The 25,035-nt window shown below is 32.6% G+C and overlaps 1 protein-coding gene across 6 annotated transcripts in view; it reads right to left on the reverse strand.

Annotated features, from left to right (window-relative positions):
- LOC111365357 (E3 ubiquitin-protein ligase RING1-like) overlaps positions 1-3,957 on the reverse strand; it is a 7,267-nt gene extending 3,310 nt beyond the window's left edge. For 2 of the 6 annotated variants that reach the window (XR_002697420.1, XR_002697418.1), the window contains exons 1-2: positions 2,721-3,957; positions 2,025-2,129 (exon numbers count right to left, since the gene is read on the reverse strand). Coding sequence is in view for 2 of the 6 variants with exons in the window: in XM_022985846.1 (XP_022841614.1) it covers positions 2,722-3,861 (1,140 nt within the window). In the remaining 4 variants the exon portion in view is untranslated. The remainder of the gene's footprint in view (positions 1-2,024; positions 2,130-2,720) is intronic. The other 4 variants (XR_002697419.1, XM_022985846.1, XR_002697417.1 and 1 more) reach the window with 3 other exon arrangements.
- Positions 3,958-25,035: the final 21,078 nt, after the last annotated feature.

The raw sequence follows: 25,035 nt of genomic DNA on the forward strand, positions 1-25,035 counted from the left end.
GTGTGCGCGCGCGTGACACTTGTATGGTCAGGATACTTATCTCAAACTGATGAAGCTAAAATTCTTGTCTTCAAGATTCCACTTATCTCAAACTGATGAAGCTAAATTTATTGTCTCAAAGATTCCACTTTTTCCTTTTCCTAAGAAAGCACAGAGGGCATCTGAAAAAGCATGGAGGGACCATGGACTTAAGCATGACAACCTCCTGATACAATTCGAAAGCTCATCCAAAAATTCTCCAGATATCAGAATACGAAATACACAAAAACTTAGTTCAGACTTAAATTTTTCTCTTGAAAAAGCAGGTGCAACCAATATATAAGTACAATGCCATAAATGTAATCCTCTAGAATAATATCATTCAAACCCAAACAACCAGAATAAAAAAACTTAATCAATTATCTCCAAAGCCTAAAATTCTAGAAAATCTCAAATACTCAAACTAAATTTATTAGTCAGTACCTACTTACATCACCCACGACGCCCCTATACCTCTTTCATTTTAAAATCTTTGTTCTTCTCAAACTAATCTTGAATCAATTCAAGCAAAACAATTTCTAATCATTCACTTAAAGTGCTTTAGTAGTTGCCTTCTAAAGCTAATCTGGCATATCTTCAAAAGGGACAAATTAGTATATAAGAGCTCCTTTCAATCATAAATCATGCAAAGCGATGTGAGAAATATGGAAACCCATGATCAAAGCTCGTTAATTCCTAAGGAATACAAGGAATCGACCAATGAATATTTTGTTGATTATACGAATAATTGATTTTGATTGCTAATTCGTTGATTAGTAAAAATGTTGAATTACGATCAATAAAGAAATCGAGAAAGGATCCAAAGTTCTTCAAACTTTTTATTAATCAAAATAACCGAATGCTTTTGTCAACCATACAAGTTTATAAACAAGTTTTTATCCATTCCGAAAATTCTAAATTGTCCTTGTAAAGATGTTAAAGACACGGGAAATAAACTAAAACAACATGCACTAATTAGAACAAGGCACCATCCACAGAACCCCAGAAAAAGCACCTCTTTAATTGGCGCTATTCAGCACATCTTTAATTGAGCATATTGATTAATAATCATTTGGTGATTCTCTCATGTTCATCAATAGATCATCCATAAATAGACTGTGTTCAACCTTTTTATATCCTCTCTGAAAGCATTTATATAAACATTAAGCAAACGCAAAAGCTTTCATTATGTACAGTAATAAATTTAAGACCATGACCAAAAAAAAATTCAATTATTAAACTAAATGCACAGTTCATTGCCTCAGATCACCGTAATTGAGAATCTATATTGTCATGCTAGGAATCGAGGAGAAACAATACCAAATAAACTGATTTTGTCAACTGGTCAAATATACAATAAAATGAAAATAATCATTGAGTCAAGCTTTGGCTGCATTTTTTTTATGGACCTGCTGACAACTCTATAAATCAATGATTCCAGTTTAAGATGGGAATAACCTCCCATACCCAATAGGTTGTGAACGCTGGATGCCAAAGGCACCCTTGGGGCATTCTGCTTGGCTAGATTTTAAAATCACCACACCACAAGGACGCCTTTGGCATCCAGGGGTTACGGGCCCAAATCCGTCCGCATTAGGATTACTCGTTAATGGTTGATCAAATTGGATAGATTGGTTATTAGCGGACAAAGAGGATAATTTAACCGTAGCAAGAGCGCGAAAAATTTGGATTTGACCAAGATCTTTGGAATTCATTTATTTCTCTCAGGGCTGGATGCCAAAGTTCTAGCACAAAAAAGCCGAATAAAAAGCATGGTATCCAAACCAATATTATGTAACTATGAGCCCCTACTCAATTATGCAATTACTTTTAGGGAATAGTTTCTTATTTCAAATGGAAAGTCAGCATTCGCGTCATTAATGTGAAAGCTTTGATAATCCATCAGTTGAATGTAAATTGAAAAGTGAACCAAGGGCTGGCTTCGACATGAAGTTTGTATCAGTTTTAGAATCACGTCGAAAGGAAAAGTTCAAAATGGGACTTACCCACAGAAGATCACTGCAATCGATCTGTTACAACACTTTTTGAGTTACAAATCATGTACATTGAAAATTCAATGCACGTGACCGTTTTAACAGCCACGGACTTGACTGTGAAAACGACAATGAGTAAATTTAGTGAACAAACAAACTAATTTGACAGCATGTTTAAAAGTCAGTCATCAAAAGAAATGAGACAAGAAAATTGGGCATAAAGACAAGAATGTGTGCATTAATTGCAAAACCGACAGCAATGGTATAACATTTTAATGAGACAGATGGCAGATAAGGGCGAGAATTTCCCAGAAGGCTCATAAATGCACATTTTGTGACAGTAATTGATCAACACGCATTTCTCAACCATGCAAAAAGTAAGCCAACCGGGATTAGCTCATGCATTTCCTTTCGTGTAATATGAGCTATGATTGAGATCAGAAAATTCGGTTTCCCAAAGGATAGCAAAACTGTCTGATGCCTTGTAAAGATGAAGGTAAAAGGTTGACCCCCACTGTGTTTTCCAGGAAGCAAGGTCATTAAATTATTTAACCTCTCATATGATATTCAAATTTAATACTCATTTCCAGTTTCCCTAGTACAGTTCAAGCGAATTGCGTTATAATCGAAGATATAGATATAATAGAAAAGAAAATCAATTCAACACAAAAGTGAATGAAAATATTTAGAAGTACATAATTGACATACTCTAGTCCAGGTCCTCCTCTCTAGCCTGTGCTCCCCCTCCAGAGCCTGCATTTGATGCCCCACTATTATCATTGTTGCTGTTGCTCCCTCCTTGGTTACTGCCAGCTCCACCTCCGATGTTGCTTGTCTCTGCTGGTGAACCAAGCCCTCTATAAATCCATGGCAGTGATATCCTAAACCCCCTTTCCATTGTTCTAGGTAATTGATTATTATTGTTAGCGCCAATCTCCTGATCTCCGCTGCCTGAGGCCATGCCTAAATTAATATTGTTACTATTGCTGCTATTATCATTCACTTGCCTGGTTCTTCGATCATAATCTGGGTCATCAGTTGGTAACTCATATCTACAAACTGGACAAGAATTATGCATCTCAAGCCAAGGAAATATACAATCTTTATGGTAGATATGTTTACATGGCATCTGCTTTGCTTCCTCGTTTAACTCAAAGCTGTCTTTGCACACGGCGCACTGTGATGAATCTGTTCCCAATAACTCAACCGATATCTTTATATCTGGCAATCCATCCACCGCAGACTTTGATGCAGGTGGGGTTCCATACCTGTTGGGATCATTCTCTGCAAGTTGCTGAATCAGTTGCTCCAACCCCGGCCCAAAAAAATAGTCACCGAGATTCGTAGGTAGCCCAAAATCAACCCCACGGCCCATCCCTTCGCCACCTGGCCCCTCAAAAACAAGCTGAACGTTCGCACCACGCTCCTGGAGACCATTCAGGTACTGGTCTAGAAAGGCGAAGGGGTTAAATTCATCAGGGGATCGGGAGCCTCCAAACAAAGCAGAAAGATCGTTTAATCCTCCACCTCCACCGCGGACAGAAAAGGCGGCGCGTCGTGGGTTGCCGGTGGCTGAGGAGAAGCTAATGGGAAGGCGACTGAAGGGCGCTGAGGGGAAACTTTCAGAGAAAAATTGGTTGGGGTTATCATTAGGGTTGGTAGGGTTTGAGGGCGGTACGGTGTCGGATTCTTCAAGAAAGCCTCCGTTGCAATTGGGGCAAACGAGCTCGGTGGTGGGCGATGCCGGGGGAGTGATGGTGACGGTGCGCTCACACTGGTAGCAGTAATATTGTTGTGCGCCGCCGCCTCCGCCGCCGCCGCCGCCGCCGGGAACTTCCGCTGCCGACATTTTAATTGGGTAAAGAAATGCTTACGTGTAGAGACAGAAAACTTTGGCAATATAAAAATGAAGTTTGAGAAAAGCGCGTTAAGGAGCCATTTAGATAAGGAAGGATTCTCTGCAGTGAGATTGAGTCCAATTTTGTACATTACAAAATATCGTCTCCGAATATATATATATATATTGGAAATTGGGTAGAATAGCCTATTTACAATGTTTGTTTGGAAAAATAGCTTTGACCAAAATATTAAAATTAAAATAAATATTTTAATATTAAAAATACAAATTGTCTAAAACACCCTTAAAGCAAAACAAAATAACAAAATTTAAAGTACCCATCCATTCCCAAATTAAAATCTCGTCTCCTTCCTATCACATTCAAATTCATCATCTCTTTCATCATTCTTCTTAGGTATGTTTGTAATATAATAGTGTGTATATGAAATACCAATTCTCTATTTGTGGATGATAATAGACCCGATTTGCTATTTTGAATACTGGGAGGCCAACAGCCACTACCATCAAAGATTGTGGAGGATTTTGAAAAAAAGCACAACATTGATATCTACTACAAGAATAAATGAATAGCGGTTGTGAAGAAGGTTGAATGCAATTCAGAATTTATCCCTTTTAGGATTTTGGACCTCCGAGTTCACATGATTTGGCTTAGTGGGTGCTTGGTTCAGCTACATTAGGTGAGAATTACAGAGTTTCGTATTTCCGTTTTATTTTGAAATGTCACGTTGTTATTATACAGTTTCTTTTAGATTATGCATTTGGGATACCATTGAGTGCATCCTAAAACTTTGTTTTGTTTGGCCATTCATTGGCATGAAATTAACTATAATTTCTTATTTTTCCCAAAGAGATCAAATGAATTACATTTTGTTCAAGCATAGTTTCTTATTTTTTTTGGGAGTTGGTTTTTATACCAAATCTTATAGCTTAATATGCAGATTATATTTGTTTTATTTAAACTGCAGTCACTTGTTAATTACTTCTTACTTTTTCATGGTCTATGATAGGATGTTACAAAAGAAAGGAACTTAGGAATGAGTGAAAATGATTCAAAGAATAACTTAGGAATGATGAGTAGATGTTATTCATTGTAAAGAACAATTTGCAGTGTGATTCTTTACATTACATATGTATGTTTGTAGTGCCTTCTCCTATAGCCAACTAATTTTTTTGCGAGGCAATGACGCTAACCATCAATCTTTTTTTTTTTTGTTAAATTTTCAGCTAAAAGTGGATTCAGACTATGTTTGGTCTTCTCTAGTCCCCAAAACCACATGGTAGTAGTTTTCGAAGCTATATGACATTCTAGGTTCTTCAATTTTTGTTGGAGATTTACAATATAATCAATTATGTTTGCCTTTCATCTAGTAATACTACTTTGGAAAGATTTGTTCAACAATTTTGATGGGTAGAAAATGGGCTGGTTAAGTTATTTTGTGGAGGCTAGATGTAGCTTAAGATTCATCCATGATAAGTTTTAAACTATTAGTTTCACATATTGTACAAATTAATATTTGGTTCGTGTTGTATTGTTATCAAGAAGTTTGTTTTAAATTAAGTTTTAGAGGTATAGTTTTATTTTCTTGATGTAATTTTGTTTTTGAGAAATTGAAGATTGAGATGAGATGTCAATGTTTTGAAATGAAAATTTTAAGTCATCAAACCATGATTTTGAAGGATGGTTTTGATTCTAATGATCGTTAAAATTGCTTGAGTCATACAAGATATGGGGAAATTAAAATGTGCATAGTCTGGACTTGGGAATGACTATTTCTACCTCAAGGTTTGAAATAAATTTTAAGAAAAATGTAGCGGATGTTCCCTACCTATTTTATGTGTTGTATCTTTGTTTTCAATGTTTTGAAATGAAAATTTTTAGTCATCAAACCTTGATTTTGAAGGATGGTTTTGATTCAAATGATCGTTAAAATTGCTTGAGTCATACAAGATATGGGAAAAGAAATGAAAGTACAAAAATATTGAAAAATTGATGTCTCTTTCTTGTATGAAAGTGGTAAGCAAAGTTTGGCTAATGTGTTCTAGTATGAAAAGAGTCAATTTTGACCATTGAGGCTTTACATTGAGAGAATTTAGTGAAACAAGTTGAATTTTAAATATTTTACCTTTGGAACCTTGCTCAACCAAAAGTTGTTACTTAGAGGTTGATACATTGACAAGCAATTTAGTATATTTATACTAGTAACGAAGTTGATTCGAACTTTATTAAATTCATCAATACAAGATAGTGAAACTAGTTAAAACAACACATAGATGTTTAAAAAGACTTTATGCCGCATTGGGTTCTAGAGTCTCTATTTCACTCAAAAATTAGTCGATTATATTTTGGAACATCTTACAAGACTTGTACAAGTTAAATGAGCTGATTTGTTGAATATCTTATCTTATAATTGGAATATAACAAAATTTGAGTTACTTACATTCGTTCATAGTAAATCCTAGTGTAGTTTACTCACGAAACAGTAGTGTTGGTACTGTTATCATGTGAACTTTGTATTGATTGAAGCGTCCAAATATAGTGAAAATTTGGATTCATTAATTTTTATGTAGATATGAGTGAACATAAAGTGAAATGAACATAAAATTAGCTAAAATGATACATAGCCTTTTGAAAAGACAACATGTCAATTTGGGTCACAAGTCTCAATTTCACACCAAAACTAGTCAATCCGGTACTTGATATCCAAATTTAGTTAAACCTTTCATTCTTACAGTTTCACATGGATACGAGTGAGAATGAAGTGAAATGAACATAAAATTAGCAAAAATGATACACTACGTTTAAAATAACGACATGCCATTTTGGGTCACAGGCTCTCGATTTCATTTCAAAACTAGCAAATGCTTCGAACATCATAGATAAGATGTACAAGTTGAATGATTGCACATACTATGTTTTATATACCATACTTGTTACATTTTCCTTTGTAGTCAAACTTAGTCTAGTTTCCAATCAAATATATGACGTGACTCAATATAGTTTGAACTTTGTGTAGACTGTGACATCTAAATCTAGTTAAAAAATTTATTTTTACACTTTCATGTGAATAAGAGCGAGAATGAAGCAAAATGAACATGAAATTAGTAAAAATGATACACATACGTTTAAAATGACTACATGCCATTTTGGGTCACATGTTCTCGATTTCACTTCAAAATTAGTAAAAACAATGTTTAGAACATTCTAGATACGTTGTACATATTGAATGATTGTACGTGTTATTTATTTATACCCTAAAACCTAACCCTGAAACAACACCCATACATTTAAAGCGACAAGATGTCATTTAAGGTCCGAACAAATAGAACTATCAACATTTTAGGTGACAGGTCGATTTTAGTTTGAAACGTGCTATATTTTGTATACATTAAACTACAATCATACTTGTAAAATGATCACATGTCGTTCTGGGTAGTAGGGTCCGGATTTCACTTATATATGTTGAATGATTACGTGTTCGATGTTTTTTATACCCTATACCCTAAATGGCATCCTTATGAGTAAAATGATAATATGCCGTTTTGAGTCAAAGAGTCTCAATTTCACTCCAAAACTAGTAAAACAATGTTTGGAATATCATCTAAGACTATAAATGTTGAAAAATTAACCGACAACCAACACATTTAAACCATATATCCTAAACCGTAAGCCCGAAACCCTAAACCCTATATCCTAAACGATAACCATACATTTAAAACGATCAGATGCCATTCTCGGTAACGAGATATCGATTTCACTTCGAAACTAGTAAAATAGTGTTTGAGACATCATATATGTCTTTTACATATTGAATGATTACACATGCTATGTTTTGTATACCATACTTGCAACTTACATTTTTCTTTATTGTCAAGTGTAGTGCAGTATAGTTTCTAACCGATTATAGAGTGACTCGCTATAGTTTGAACCAATGTGTCAATAAAATGTAGTTAAAACTTCCATCCCTAAACTTTCAAGTGGGTATGGGCGTGAATAAGCCAAAACGAACACGAAATGAGTAGAAACGTCACTCATGTGTTTAAAATGACCATATGCCTTTTTGAGTCACGAGGTATCGATTTCACTCCGAAACTAGTAAAACAATGTTTGAAGTATCATACATGACTTGTACACATTGAACGACTATACGTACTATGTGTTGCATACCACATTTGTTACTTACATTATTCTTTATTATCAAGTGTCACATAGTGTAGTTTCTAACCAGATCATAGAGTGAATTGCTATAGTTTGAATCAATGTGTCGATGATAACGTTGAAATGTAGTTGAAATTTTCATCATTAAACTTTGAAGTAGTTATGGACGTGAATAATACAAAAGAAAGACTTTTACAAGTTAAACGAACTAATTTATTAAGTATTTTAACTCATAATAAAATATAATGGAATTGTAGTTCCTTATCTTCGTTCGTAGTAAAGTCTAGTGTAATTTTCTTGTGAAATAATATTGTTGGTCACTATCGCGTGAACTTTATATCGATACTCAGGTCCAAATGTAATGAAAACTTCCATTCGCTCATTATCATGTGCGTACGAGTGAAAACAAAGTGAAGCAGATATCAAATTAGTTGAAATGACACAATCATTTAAAACGGTAGCGTTTTAGATTACGGATTTTCTATTCAAATGTAGTAAAAACTTGCGTTCATTCATTTTATATAGATACGAGTGAACATAAAGTGAAATGAAAACAAAAATAATTGAAATGACACCTAACATTTTCATTGATATCATGCCGTTTTGGGTCATAGGCCTTTATTTCACTCTAAAACGAGTCGATAAGACTTGGAACATTTTAGACGACTTACACAAGTTAAACAAGCCAACTTATTGAATATCTTATCTCATAATTAGAATATAATGAAATTGACTTACTTTCGTTCATAATTAAATCTAATACAATTTACTCATAGAACAATAGTGTTGGTCATTATATCGTGAATTTTATGCCGATATTTGGGACAAAATATAATGAAAACTTTCATTAGTTCATTTTCATGTGCATACAAATGAAAATAAAGTGAAGCATATACGAAATTAGTAGAAATGACACCCAATCATTTGAAACGGCATCATGACATTTTGGAATATAGGGTCTTGATTTCACTCCAAAATGAATCGATTATGTCTTGGAACATCATATAAGACTTACACAATTTAAACGAGCTAATTTGTGGAGTATTTTATCTCATAATTGGAATTTAAATTATTTAGCATTTTAAAGACATCATTTTTTTTTTGGATGACAGGGCCTTAATATACTATAAAATGAGTCGATCAGACTTGGAACATCTTAAAAGACTGTACAAGTTAAACGAGGCAATTTATTGAATATCTTATCTCATAATTAGAATATAATCGGAATTAACTTACTTACGTTTGTAGTTATATCTAATTCAGTTTATTCACGAAACAATAATATTGATCATTATCCTGTGAACTTTATATCGTTACTCGGGTCCAAATGTAAAGAAAACTTCCACTTGTCCATTGTCATATGCATAGGAGTAAAAATAAAGTGAGCTAGATACAAAATTAGTTGAAACGACACCCAATCATTTAAAACGGCAGCATGTCATTTTGGATTATGGGGTCTCAATTTCACTATAAATTAGTGGAAAATTGTTTGCTTTAGTTAAAACGTTATCAAATGGTTTATAATGACAACATGTCGTTTTGGATCACGGACACTCAATAGCACTCGAAATATAGTTAAAATTTGTTTTAATTAATTTTTATGTGGATACAAAGAAATATAAAGTGATACAAACATGACATTAGTTAAAACGACATTCAATCGTTTAAAAGGCAGCATGCCATTTTTCTGGTTGGTTTTAAATTGTGTACGAAAAGTTAGAATGAAAATGGACATTTAAGTTTGGGTGATTTGGTAAATTTTTGTTTCAGATTGGATGTTTTAGATATTTTAAATGAAGGGTGTTTAAGACTTTTAACACGTGATAAAATAGACTAAAGGCTAATTAACCAAAAACTATTTACCATAGCCTATTTTACTAAACATTATTGTTGGCTAGGCTTTTTAAACAAATCCCCCATACATATATAGTACCAAATTGTCGCCATGTGAATAATTGGAGGATTGAATTGTGTTGGCAGAACAAATGCTTCAACTATTATAATCATCCAATTAGACCATTCAACTATTACGAACATCCAATTCGATCCTTCAACTATTAGATTAGTCCAATTAGATCCTTTAACTATTACAATTGTGTAATTCGATCCTTCAACTATTAGAATCATCCAATTCAATCCTTCCATTATTAGTCTCATCAAATTCCATCCTTCAACTAATGGAATAGTCAATTTTAATCCTTCATCTATTATAATAATGCAATTCGATCCTTCACCATTATAAAGTGCAACATGATCCTTCAACTATTAATATCATCAAATTCAATCATTCAACTGTTGGAATCATGCAATTCAATCCTTGAACTATTAGTATCATCCATTTATTCCTTCAACTAATTGAATCATCCATTTCAATCCTTCCACTATTTAGTAATGCAATCCAATGCTTTCGACTATAAGTGCTTTAAAATTGGATCCTTCAACTATTTGAATCATTAAATTTGATCTTCAATTATTGGTATCATCATATTCAATCCTTCATCTATTGGAATCATGCAATTCGATCCCTCATCTATTAGAATCATCAATTCGGTCCTTCAACTATTTTACAATTACATTTTGATCCTTCAAGTATTGTTGTCATCAAATTCGATCCTTCAACAAATGGCTTCAACTATATTTTCATCAAGTTTGATCCTTCTACTATTGAAATCACCCAGTCCAATCCTATAATTATTAATATCATCAAATTCGATCCTTCAACTATCAGAATCATACAATACAATCCTCAAATTGTTGTTAGAATTTCAATTCGATCATTCAACTATTTAGAGCAGTGCAATTTTATCCTTCAACTATTACAAACATCCATTTAGATCCTTTTAACTCTTAGAATCATCAAATTTGACCCTTCATCTATTAGAATTACTCAAATCAATCCTTTAGCTATTCGTATCAACAATTCGGTTCTCCAATTATTTTAGAGCTGCAGTTCAATCCTTCAACTATAGAAACCATCAAATTTAATCCCTCAACTAATGGAATCATCCATTTCGTACCATCAACTATATAAATGTGCAATTCAATCTTTCAACTATTGGAATCATCCAATCAGATCCTTCAATTATCAAAATAATGCAATTCGATCCTCTAACTATTAGTATAATTTACTCAATCCTTCAACTATTGTGGAAATCCAATTCGATCATTCAACTATTAATTCTATCTATCAACTATTAGTGCCATCAAATTTGATCCATAAACTATTAGTACCATGCAAATTCGCTCATTTAGATCAGTCATCTATTAGAATCGTGCATTTCAATCCTCTATTTATTTGTATAATCTAATTTGGTCCTTTTACTAAAGAAATTCTGTAATCCAATCCTCCACCTATTAAAAAATGCAACTTGGTCATTCACCAATTATATTCTTTCAATTAGACCATTCAACATTTATTACGTCCATTAATGTTCGTCTTGCATACCAAATTGACAAAAACTTTTTATTTGTTGCATTATGAGGTTTATGTTTCTTCTAACGTTTGTGAAGCAAACACGAAACCAACCATGCTCAAGACAATGACATGAAGATCCAGGAGATATATTCAAGTCAAATTCGTAAATAATTTCCTTTCAAATCTCCATTTTTGCTTCAAAAGTATTGGAGCTCAAAGGTGCTTTATGTCTACCCAATAGACAAACCAGAATTAATTTCTTGACACTAGAATCAACATTTGTTATCTATGTTCAAGCCGTTTTTAATTTTCGAAATATTTTCGTAATTTTTTTTTTTGTCTAAAAGCATGGCTGAAAGAAGATACTGCTTTTGAGCAGCTACCAATCCAGAACTTGACATTTTTTTGTTGTACATACAATCATTCATTGTTATGGTAAATTTCTCTAACTCGAAATTTTGGATTCTAAATCTTTGGAGAGACTATGTACTATATAAATTTGGTCCCAAACTTGTGTGTTCGTGCAATTTTTGTTCATTAGAACCACCATCATGGTCACAAAGTCGAATGAGATAAATACCAAGCTCGAATAGATTTCACCACTTATCAAAAGGATTCCTTTGGCAGCAATAAAGTTTAGTAAGAGATTAGGTGTCGTAATTGTTCAAAATCATAGACGAAAGAATTGGACAACGATCTGAAATCAAAACGTGAGCATCGGGGCTAAATAATTAGCCGATTTTACAAAAGCAGAAGCCAAATTTTGTGAACCATGCGCATGCATGGTATACTACCATGCACGCACATGGCTACTGAGTTTCACCATTTGATTTTCAGGTGTCCTTTCATGAAAAACTCCCAAATTTTCATGAATAATTGGAACCTTTTTGTAGTGTATTGATGGAAAACTATAAATAGGTTATAGATATACATTTTTAGATGCAAGAAATCATAATTCAATCTCAACTTTGAAAGAGTTTTTACAATTCTTACATACATATTCAAACTTTCAACACAAGTATTTAAGTGTTATCTTCTTAAAATACTCGATCAAATCCTACAAACCATTTGTCATGAGTCCCTTTAAGCACTAAAAACAATCATAAAGAGGACAATATTGTTGAGGGCAATGATTAAATGTACAAATCTTAGTTTCATATTTTTGGTGTTCTTATTGCTACATCTGTTCTCTTCTTCCAATCTTTCAAGTTTTCTGGTGCAACAATCTCGAATGATACTCAATGAAGAATCAGATATCCATGACTACGATCAAACTAATGAATCAAGACTTTGTAAAGTTGTATCGATTTGATGGAATGAACTTTACTCGGTGGCAAGATAAATTGAAGTTACTTCTAATAGTATTGAAAATCTTCTACATTCTTAATCTAAATTTGCCACCATAATCGGAATCACCAAATGGAGATTTGGATGCTATAAGGGAAGAAGGATAGAAATGCCTAGAGGATGAAGTAATTTGTAGGGGTCATGTTCTCAATGCATTTTAGATAGATTATATGATTTCTACATCAATACCATTTCAACGAAAGAGATTCAAGATGCATTGAAAAGCAAATACAAAGACAATGAGGAAGGAACAAAGAAGTTCCTAATATCAAGTAATTTCGACTTTATTATTTCTTGAGAACATCCTCATATTTCTTCAAGTGCATGAATCACAAGTGCTTATTAACAAATTAAAGACTATTAAATCGAACATTCAAAATAATTCCAAGAGCAATCATTATGAAACTTCTTGGAATTAGAAATGATGTCGAAAGAAGATTATTTTTTGGAATAAATTCAAAATATCTTCGAGTTGAGGAAGAATCAAGGACAAGAGCAAATACTCTTATAAAGATACTTCAAAAGCCAGTGTCGTGGAAAAGATCGAGCTATCTAACAAATCAAACAAAATGAGATCTTCCAATAAGGACTACAAAAAGTCCAAGGGAGATTGTTTTGTGTGGGAAAACTTGGATATTATGAAATAGACTGCCTACATTGAAAATAAAATAAGAAAAAGGGCAAAAGTAAAGACCATTGATAATCAAATCAATGCTATTAAGGGAAAAGTTTTCAATTTGTAGTATGATATATGTGCAACAATTCATGTATCATATTGCCCCTTTTTGGTAGCAATTTTTTACCAAAAAATCAATTTTTTGACCGTTATTTCACTAATTCCGTCATTATTTTTGACTTCTTCACTCACAAATAAGATCCACTTTTTCCTCCGACAGTCAAAAATTCAATTCTCATAATCATTACGGAACGGGCCATTAATAAGTCACTCTTCAAGACATATAATGAGTCAGATGGTGTACAAGAAATACAAATAGGTAATGAAGATCGCTCCAAAATGGTTGAGAAATAAAATGTTAATATTATCTCCACTTCCAAAAAAATAGTTACCCTTATAAAAGTATTACATATTCTCGACATGAATTGGAACTTAGTGAGTGAAGATCTTTTGAGAAATTGGGCATTGAAAGTGTTTATGAGTCTGAAAAAAATTGTACTATTCTAATTTGGAAAAAAAAATGTCATTACAGTGATGAATAGTAATATTGTGTACTATTGACAATATGAATAAAAATAAAGTTAATTTTGCTTACTTGATCAATGTTTTTACATTATGACATGTTAGATTATGTCACATAGGTGCTAGCACAATAAAAAGAACGTTAAAATGTGATATGATATCTTATAATAGGAATGAAATATATAAATGTAAAACTTATATTGAATCAAAAAATAATAAAGAAGCCTTATTATATTGTAAATAAGACTTTACAAATTTTAGAACTTCATTCAGATATATGTAAATCAAATATCTTATTAACGAGGAAAAATTAGGTATTTCATTACTTTTATAGATGATCACACAAGATAAATGTATGTTTATTTCATGAAACATAAATATGAAGATTTGATTTGTTTAATTCTTATACAAATAAAGTTGAAAATCAATTAAACAAAAAATAAAAACACTTAGAATTAATAGAGATGATAAATGCTTTTCACTATAAATAAATTTCTAATGGTTTTAATTTATTTTATGAACAACAAGACATAATACATCAACATTCTGTAATTAAGATATTCGAACAAAATGGTTTAGTTAAAAGATAAATTAGAATATTGTTTGAAATAATGGATGCATGTTGATTTATGTTAATTTGTCATTTAAATTGCAGGATGAAGCTTATTGAGTACATGTAGAATTTTAAATAGAATTCATTCAAAATTCACAAAGTTTTTCTTCAGGGGCCTATTCTGTAGTGATTTTGAGATTTGATTTTTTTGACTGTTAGGTAGAAAAGTGGGGGCCAGTTGTAAGTGAAGAAGTAAAAAAGATGGTTGAAATAGTAAAATAACAGTCAAAAATCAATTTTTTGAATTGAAAAATCACTCCCAAACAGGGCCCTTATGAATTTTGGAAAGGAAAGAAAACCAAACATTAAATACTTTAAAGTGTGTGTGCGCCTTACATATTGTATGAACATGTACCCTAAAAGAACCAAGTGGGATTCAAGAAACATCAAATGTGCCTTTATTGGATATGTTAGTAATAGGAAATCATATAAATTACTAAATTTGGAGGCCAATGTGATAATTGAATCAATTGATTTTGGAGTTCTTTAAGAATTCACTATCGTCGTATAATGACTTTAGGGAAACTCATAAATAGATTTCTAACTCTAGTGAAATATAAGATCAAGCATCTCCAAAGATGTTGATGAATCTAGCGGATCTCAAAAAAGCAAAAGAACTCGAAAAGGAAGACATTAGGATCGGATCAAATAGATTTGTAACTCGTTGCACTTTACCTAGTAGAGGAAAACGAGATGAATGTTATTAGAAAAATAACTTTTGTTCTACAAGTGAAAATGATCCTAAAATCCACAAAGAATTTATGGCTTTTCGTGATAGTATATGCAATTAAAAAAAAAGTTGATTCGGTTATGTCAAACAATACATGAGGACTAACCGATTTTCCATCAAAATCTAAATTTATTGGTTATAATTGGGTGTTTAGGAGAAAATACAATGTAGATGGTTCCTTTCAATATCTTTAAAGTTAAATTAGTAGTTAAAGGTTATCGAAAAATGAATTAATTGATTATTTTGATACATATGCATTGTTAGCAAGAATAACATTAATTAGGATATTATTCGCATTAAAATCCATAAAATGATATTCTTAAATGGGAATCACGATGTGGAGGTTTATATGAAATAGTCAGAATGGTTTGTTCTACCTGCTAATAAACATAAGGTATGTAAGTTAATAAATCATTATATGACTTAAAATAAGAACCAAATAAATGAAATAGGAATTTTAACTTAAAATTATTTCCTTTGGTTTCATTTATAATAGCATAGATAAATGGTTATATTTCAAAATGTATGATAAATATGTAATATTTATTTGTTTGTATGTTGATGACATCTTGATTCATTATAACAGAAATGTCCTTTCGCAAAAGGCAAAAAGTTACGAAAGACCTTTTCACAATGTTCAGACGTATGTTACGAGCTTCGATATTATCATAAAGTAAAAGGATATGACAACGTTGAAAGATCATTGCAAAAAAGTTTTCAAAGAATGTTATTAGTTTTTTGCAACGTTTAATGCTCGTTGTCGTTAATGTTTTAACAATTGTCATTTCACATTGATGTTAATATTTTAGTAACATTCATTGTATATTGTCTTTAATGTTTTAGTAACGTTCATTGCCCATTTTCATTAATATTAGAAACTTAAGGTGCAGCAAAAACGAACAAGAAAATTCCATTAGAAGTTCCAACTATATACTTTAATGAAGTTCTAAATTTTCCACCAGTTGAAGATTGCTTATCAGTTGCTTGATTAAGTTAGTTGATTAACAGTACCAGAGAAATTTTCAACTAGATAAGTCATGTTATTAGATTTCTATTGTGGAGATGAAGCGGGCAAAGATGCCAGAGGATTTAGTTTCTTCCTACTGGGTACAATAGGAAACCATCTATTACTTCTGGAGCTTGGAAGCGCATAGGCGCGTTCTGATGGTGGCTTGATATTGGCAATTGAAGCAACAAGGTTACTTTACTATTTAACTAGTCTACGTCGTGTATTGTTCAATAGGTCCTTTACATTCTGGATTAGACTTTGCTCAAGTGAACCTTGAAGACGTAAGAGCCAACATTATTTCAAAGACATACCAATGGGTCAAAAGAACCAAAAGATTACTACTTACTTGGTAGGTTGCTACAGCAATCATCAACGTGATTGTGCAAGGATTCACCTCCAGATTTGAACATTGATGCATGTTCGTCAAATAAAATATATTTAGGAAGAAGATGATACAAAAGTTAACATTCAGAAAATAAAAATATAAATTTATGTACAGTGTGAATAGATTGAGGTAGCCAGTTAGGGTTCCTTTAATTGATATAAAAAAAGAATCTAGTTTTCTCAATATTTTCAAACCACTTCGCCAAATATTGCTCAAAATAGGCAACAAATTATCGAGGGAAAAAATAAAAAGAGAAAACTAGAGAAGTGCCTTGACCTGAAGCCCAAATATCATTCTATATTTTGGGACTATCCTTTACAGATGCAAATTGGCCATTTTTACGCTTTATCTTGATAGATAATTCGGTCAAACATAAAACTAATTAAATGGTGAAACAAAGGCATTTGCATTTGTAGAGTACAACTGAAAAGTAGCTTCATATAATTCAATGTATATTCCACTCATATTTTCTATTCTTTTTTGTTAAGCAAAGTAGAAACAGTGAAATACTAATGAGCAATAATTCCTTTCTAAAGTTCATTTCCCATTTAAATTGACTACATTGTAGTACAACTTTTTAAGGTTTTCCTTCTCGACTCTCGTCAATGTCAGGATTTAGCAAATAAACTCTAGCCAACAATGTTCATAACTAAAAAAACGAACTATGGAAGAAATTTCTCATGCAAAGCTACATAATGAATACAATACACAATACTTTTTTTTAAGTTGTAAATAAAACTAACCTCTGACCAACTTCTTTTCGACAAGTGTACCTTATCTTCTTCACAAAGCATCCATCTTTCCGCTTCTCACGGAATCTAACGAGAGACAATTCACTAAGAAACAATAGGAAGATTCAAACCATCATTTACAACTTGCGCTCCATCTCACATGGTAATATTAATAATAACTTAATAAATTTTATTATATAAAAATAAAATTAAAATCTATAAGCAATATATAGTCAATACCTTATTATTCAGTCATAATAAAAATTCTGAGCTGTGTACACTACTAAGCTTTTCTTGGCCACCCAATAGTAACAACATTGCTTGCACTTGCAAAATTTTTATATGTACAAACAAACTATATTACCCATCAGCAAAGAAACAACATGCAATGATCAATCAATTAGCAAATCTATATATCCATTTATTCACTCATTCAGCTGATATAACAATCATCATCCGCCCCTGGGGCATAGCCCAGTGGTGCAAAGGACAAGAGTGAGGTTATCTTACGCCTTACTGACAGCCGCAGTGTGGGGGTTCAATTCCTGAGACATGAAATTGAACTCCTTGTATGTGCAGTATACAAGCAACTCTTGTTTCCTGATCTATTGGGGCACATCCCGAGATTTACCTCACTCACAAAACTCTATGGACGGGACGGTGGAGGCGCTCAAGGTTGGGATTCAACCTTTTTTTTTTTAACAATCATCATCCATAAAATAAACAAACAACACCAAAAAATGGCACAAAAAGCGCGAAATTCCATAAAATGTCCATGACTCATTCAACTACCATTAAATCAATTTTCATCAGTGAAATAAATAATCAACAAAGAAAAATAGCACAATAGCATGAATTACATGAAACAATTCAAATTTAATAGTCGATCATTAATCAGTTTAATTATGTAACTTATCCATTTATTCACTTATTCAAGAAGTATTATATCAATCTTTTTCAGTAAAATAAACAAACACGCAAAAATCCATATAAGAGACATGCTTCCAGGTCTTATGAATTTACTCCACTCCAAAGTTCAACATTACATCCATAGCAGAATATCCAACGAAAATAGGAAATAGCTAAGACACTGACATTCCAAATGTCGCTTCGAAACATGTTCCATTGTTTATTGCAATAACGGTGAAAAGGAGAAATATTTGAGAAAAACCTCGTTGACTTCTTCTGGATGCACGAACCATAAGGTAAAGGAAGAACTTGTCGAATCTCTAAAAGATCAACAGCTAGGTCAATGTGGCACTACGGTAAGTGAGGCATAACAGACCATGGGGTTTGTTAAGTATTGAGTTACAAGAAATGCAAGGTAGCTGGATCTTCATCAAATCAACACCATGGTCAAGGACATTTGGTTATTGTTGATAGGCCTGGACCTAGGCAGGGTTGTCCCTCATCAACTTTGACAACAACACTTGTAGAAAATGATAACTAAGGCTAAAAATATTTTCACCCAGATCCAACTGTCAATACAGTCTTACACCCTACGCAACGCACCTTACATTCCTCACAGGGAGCTTCGTCTATGTCTACAATCTTTGTAAAAGGACGTAATATCAGCCCTAGTGTAGGAGAGATGGTTATAGAAATTAGAGATAAATGTTTTAGGGAAATTTTCATAAGTGAGACATTAAGTATGATATATTTCAAAATTAAGAAAATAAGTTTCAAAAATAAAAAATCAGATTTTTATTAAAATTTATTTATGATTTAATTATTAATTATTTGTTTTATTAATTTAATATATTTAAGTCACATATCTATACAATTTGGTCACGAATTAACAATTTAATTACTAATTTATTATTTTTTGGTCACAAATCAAAATTTTTATATCCCAAATTATTTTATGATCAAAATTCAAAAGTTTTGCAGGTCATAGTTTATTCATCGGTCACAAATAAAAAAATTAATTAGTCTCGAATTAATTTTTAGTCACAACTTATTTTTCGGTCACAAATAAAAAAATTTATAAGTCACATATTATTTTTTGGTCAAGAATAAATTTTTTTATAGGTCACAGATTATTTATTGGTCAGGACCAAAACTTTTATTGGTCACAACTCATATATTCATTTCAAATTATTAGATTAATTGATCACAACTTAATTAATTGTAAGTGACAGACACAAATTTTAGGTCACGTATTATTTATTTATCACAAATTAACCAATTATTGGTCACATTCAACCAATAAGTTGGTCACACACCCCCACAACACTTGTGACCACCACGTAGCCATTTCTTGCAATATCACCACCACTACACCACTGCCACAGCTTGAACCTCCACTACCACCATCACCGATAGCAACATCATTGTCTCAACCAAAAAATCAACTCCAACGTTATCACCGCCACAGCCACACCAACACCATTGTCATCGCCACAGCACCATAACCATCTCACCATCACGGCAGACCAACCATAGAACTCCACAAATCCACCACGCTACCACAACCTCTATGACCACAACCACCGTTCCCACCACCGCACATCACCTCTCACCCAACTACCACATCACCACCATACCTACAACAACCCAGTATGACAGTGCCCTACTACCACCGTCGTGCAATCAACCCCTGTAGCACCTCCACTACTTCACATCGCGACGAATCGAGGCGGTTGCAAACACCCTCTTCACATTGCTGCCCTTCCAAATTCACCACCGTTGTCGCCACACCACCACCACCAAAATCCCCAAACTCAACGTGCAGAATGGAGCTGCCAAAGTAGACGAGGCTACAAATCGCGACTGCAGTGCGGGCAACAGACGCACTACCATCGCGGAGCGTCGGCAACAATTGAGAGATGATGCCATCGGAGAAGTTGAATGAAAAGAGATGGTCTCCGGTGGTTCTACCCACAATCATCGCGGTCAGCAATTGCGTACACCGGTGTTGTTGCTGCTACAAGGTGTCGTTTTGCCGAGTTCGAAGCCGCTGGAGATAGAAGACGATGTGGCGCTTGAGATTGAGAAGAGAGGTTGTGACGAGAGGAGAAATTAGGGTTTTGAAATGAAGTTTTTTAATTAATATCAATTTTTAAATATAAGATTTTCTGATTTTTGAAAGATTAAACTACCCATCTGATTTTAGAGTACATGATTTTTAAGGTAGGTTATTGTGTAATTTCCACAATGTTTTATAGTGATAATGTCTTGAACCTAATTTTGATGGGTTTTTCTATTGGGTCGAGTCGGATTCACTTGGGCAAAATTAAGATTGTTCGAGAAAATTGGCAGGCTAAATTATTTGGGTCTGGTAGGATCCACTTGATGGGTTGTGAAAAGTAATTATTATTAGATTTTACATCTAACATATGTTGCGATAAAGTATAGTTTTGCAACAGTGAATAAATGTTGCAAACAAAGTCATATTAATAGTTTCAATAACAGGCATCGAACGTTGCTAAATATAGTCACTGCAAAAGAGTTTTACAACAGGCAACGAATGTTCCTAAAGAGTATGTTTCCACAGTAGTCAATGAACATTACAAAAGAGCAACATATTAACTATTAAACAACATGCAATAAACGTTACTATAAGATGAGCTTTTGATCACATTCACTAGACATTGCAAAAAAGCGAAATATAAAATTTTTTTGTAACAGCGGAGGAATGTTGCAAAATAAAATATTAGCAACATGTACTTAAGAAATATTACCAAATCTCAATTATGTTAACAAATGGCAACATAGACTTATTAGAATATTAAGATAGAACCTTTTAGTAACACTCAATTAACAAATGTTGCCTTTTGTATGCTACAAAATGTCATTTTTGTTATAAAAAATTTGAGCATTAACATGGACGGGAAAAATGAAATAAAAAAATTTCTATCTTCCACATTCAAGATGAAGGATCTTGGATAAGTAGATATCATTTTGGGTTTCAAAATTATAGAAACTAGTGTGGGCTATTACTTGTGTCAATCACATTATATTGAAAATGTGATAAATAAGTTCAATCACTTGAACATTAAAGAGTTTAATACCCCTTTCTTTGATTCAAGCTCCAAACGCATAAAGAATGTTAAAAGACAATTGCTCAACTAGAATATGCAAGTGCTATAGGTAATTTTATGTATGCAGTTCAACGAGCAGATTAGATATAGCATTTGACAATTAGTAAATTTGTAGGTTTACGAGTAATCATAGCAATGAACATTGTAAGGTCATTGAAAGAGGTCTTAATTATTTAAAGAAATGAAAAACCTAGGTCTATAATATTTCAAATTCTTGACTATTTTTACTAATGATAATTGGATATCTAGCTATGCGAGAGAGTAAATCTACTTCAGGTTGAAGTTTACTCTTGGAGGATGTGCAATTTCTTGAAAGTCTAATAAATGAACAGGCATAACACATTCAATGATGGAATCTGAATTCGTAGCATTAGCTAACGCTAGGAAATAATCTGAGTGGCTTAAGGATCTTCTATATGAGATAACATTGGGACCAAGAAATACATCTTCGAATATCTGTCTTATGCAATAAATATAAAATGAGATATACAACAGAAAGCCTAGACATATGAATCTAAAATACGACTTTATAAGGAATTACGTTAACTCAAATAAAAATCTAGTAGGTCCTTTAAATAAATTTCTTAATAGAGATTTATTAATACCTTCTTCAAGTAGAATGGAGTTGAAGCTCCTCCGCTAAAAATATTCACCAATGACGTCAACCATACTTGTCATTACTAAAATAGTAATCCAAGGGTTCAAATGGTAATAGTAAGTCATTCAATTAGTCTATAATGTCAGCATCATAATTGTCGTAAGAATCATATCCTAATTAAATAACATTGGTTATTACGTAAGGGAGGGTTGAGCTTTAAGCTCTTAATGAAGTTTAGTACTAAGTATAAATATCTTTAAAAGTAACAAAGATGTTGAAAAAACTTCACCTAAATATACTTTGAAGTGATATCTCCTTAATAGAGAGTCGATGTTTCTCTTAAAAGTTTAACGAATAAAATAAGCGCAAAGTCATATTAGCGCTAAGTGAGTTTTAAGGAACTCATGAAACATATGAAATTTGTGTGTGTATTTTCACCGGTATCATCACAAGAAATAACTGGGTCAAAACTATTTGCAACCTATAATTTCAATTATACTTTGTGAAAATTATATTATGGTTAGATTTAAATTGAAAGATATCTAAACTTTATACATAAGTGTTGCTGGTTTGGATTTGTGATAAATATAATTTTGAACAAGTGGAGGATTATCGTAATTGATCAAAATCAAAATCATAGATGAAAGAATTGAAAATCAATTTTAAATCAAAACGTGGGCATTGAAGCTGAATAATTAGCCCATGCATGCACATGGTTTGCTTTTGCAAAATGTGCATGCATGTTTCACTACCATACATGCACATGGCTAGTGAAACTAAACTTGTTTCACAATTTGATTTTATGGAGTTTTTCTTGAAAAATGTTTCAACGTTTCATGAATAATTGTAACTCTTTCTGGTGTATTAATGGAAAACTATAAATAGGTGATAGATTACCATTTATAAATACAAGAAATCATAATTCAATCTCAACATTGAAAGGGTTTTTCCAATTCTTATATACACTTTAAACCTTAGAAGTGTTCTTCAAGTTCTTAAAAGAAAATGCAAGTGTTTTATTTTCTTCTTAAAGGCTTGTTTAAATTCTACAAATCATTTTTCTCGAGTCTCTTTAAGCATTAAAAATAATTCTAGAGAGGACAAATATCATTTGAGGATAATGTTTACGCCTACAAGTCTTATTTTCAGATTTTTGGTGTTTTTGCTGCTACATTTCTTCTTTTCTTCTATTTTTCCAAGTTTTTGGTGCAACATTAAGCTCGTGCAGGTGCATTTGGTGACCTTAACTTTAGGATTTCATCTTTGGCTTCTTTTGAGGGTGCAAGAAACATATAGGTAGCATGTACATGGATTCCTTTTCCATATGTTTTTTTATTGTAACTTCAATATTAAATTTTCCTCAGATGATGTTAATTTATTGACCTCAAAAACCTGCGCAACTTTGTTGTCAATTTTTTTTCCATCACGTACTTGCCTACCTATATGTTTCTTGCACAAATCGTTAGGCACCAAGATCACCAAATCAAGAAAAATGGATCAACTATATTCGCACTCCAACGTTCAAGTCAACTATCGGAATAAGAGAATACATAGAAAATTAGGTGTGGAGAGACAAATAACCAAAGATTTGGCCAAAGTTTTGAAAATGTGTGATCTTGTCTTGATTTGCAAGGACTAATAATGTTGACAGTGCTAACTTTCAGGGGTTGATGGGATTCATCTTTCCAATTTGACCTTTAGATGACCATGGGTTTCTTGCCATTAACAAGTCATCGTGCCTCACCTAAAGGTGGAGCTTAGCATTGTTACAACTTCATGTGAAGACCATAACAGATGATCTACCATATGATGCAAGGATCGTGATTTGATTCATTCCAATTGGGCGAAGGCCATAGCGAGGCACATGGCATGTGGAACCCTGCACCAATGTGGCGTTCGCTTGCCAACGTGGTCTACATGTGGATTCTAGGTATTACTCATTCACTAGTTCATCGTTGTAGGACACTTGTACACTACTAAGATGATCATTATTAATTAAAAAAAAAAAAAAAGGATCGATAGAATGTCTTTATTCTAACTTCATGTATATTAGTTATTTGAATTGTAATTTCCCTACTCACGAAAATTGGCACGTATGTTTATATATACAAGAATTGACATTAGTTGCTTGAAAACATGTGCGTTAGTTTGTCCTAGAAGTTTGTAGTATTAGCACTTAAATCATTGTAGGAATTGAACTTTTTATTTATTAATGAGTCAAAAAAGTAATAAATGATAAATTAACCAGCAAATGATATGATTGTTATATTTCTTATCAATAATCATATACTTAAAGGCTGATAAGAAAAAAGATTAAAGCTTCTGGATAGATTATATATAACTTGAACTGAAGAAAATAATTTCCTGCCAGCATATGGTTCACTTTAATTTTTTAAGACCACTACATTCAATTATTCACCTTCTTTCCCAGTTTGTTCCCTACAGCTGAATGATTTTCTAAAAGGTTTGTTGGAGCTTCATTATTATTTGTTATGTCATATCAAGAATCATGTCATAAAACTCTTAAATAAATCAATCAATCCTGGAACCATTTGCTATCATCAATAGGCTGCATTAGACATGATTAGACTAGATTATACAATAGACGAGAATCCAACATCCTATAATCATTTGGAATACGTTCCGTATGTAACATTAGACCGGAGTGGATGGTAATATAAACCAGACTACAATATCCTAAAGTCATTTGGAATATATTCAGTATGCAGTATTAGACAAGACTAAATGGCACAATATCTCGATAATCTTTTGCCCTGATGGCCATGGATGCTTTTGTTGAAATGTCGTTCTCCCAAATGAAAATCCTGATGTTTGGTAGGTAGTTGTGGAGATGCTTTACGGACAGTTTAATAGAACAATAAAGGGAGCCAAGAATGTTAATACATTCAGAATTTATTTTATACATATAAAAAGCATTGC

Source organism: Olea europaea, chromosome 17, assembly GCF_002742605.1.
Source record: "Olea europaea var. sylvestris chromosome 17, O_europaea_v1, whole genome shotgun sequence".
Taxonomy (NCBI): domain Eukaryota; kingdom Viridiplantae; phylum Streptophyta; class Magnoliopsida; order Lamiales; family Oleaceae; genus Olea; species Olea europaea.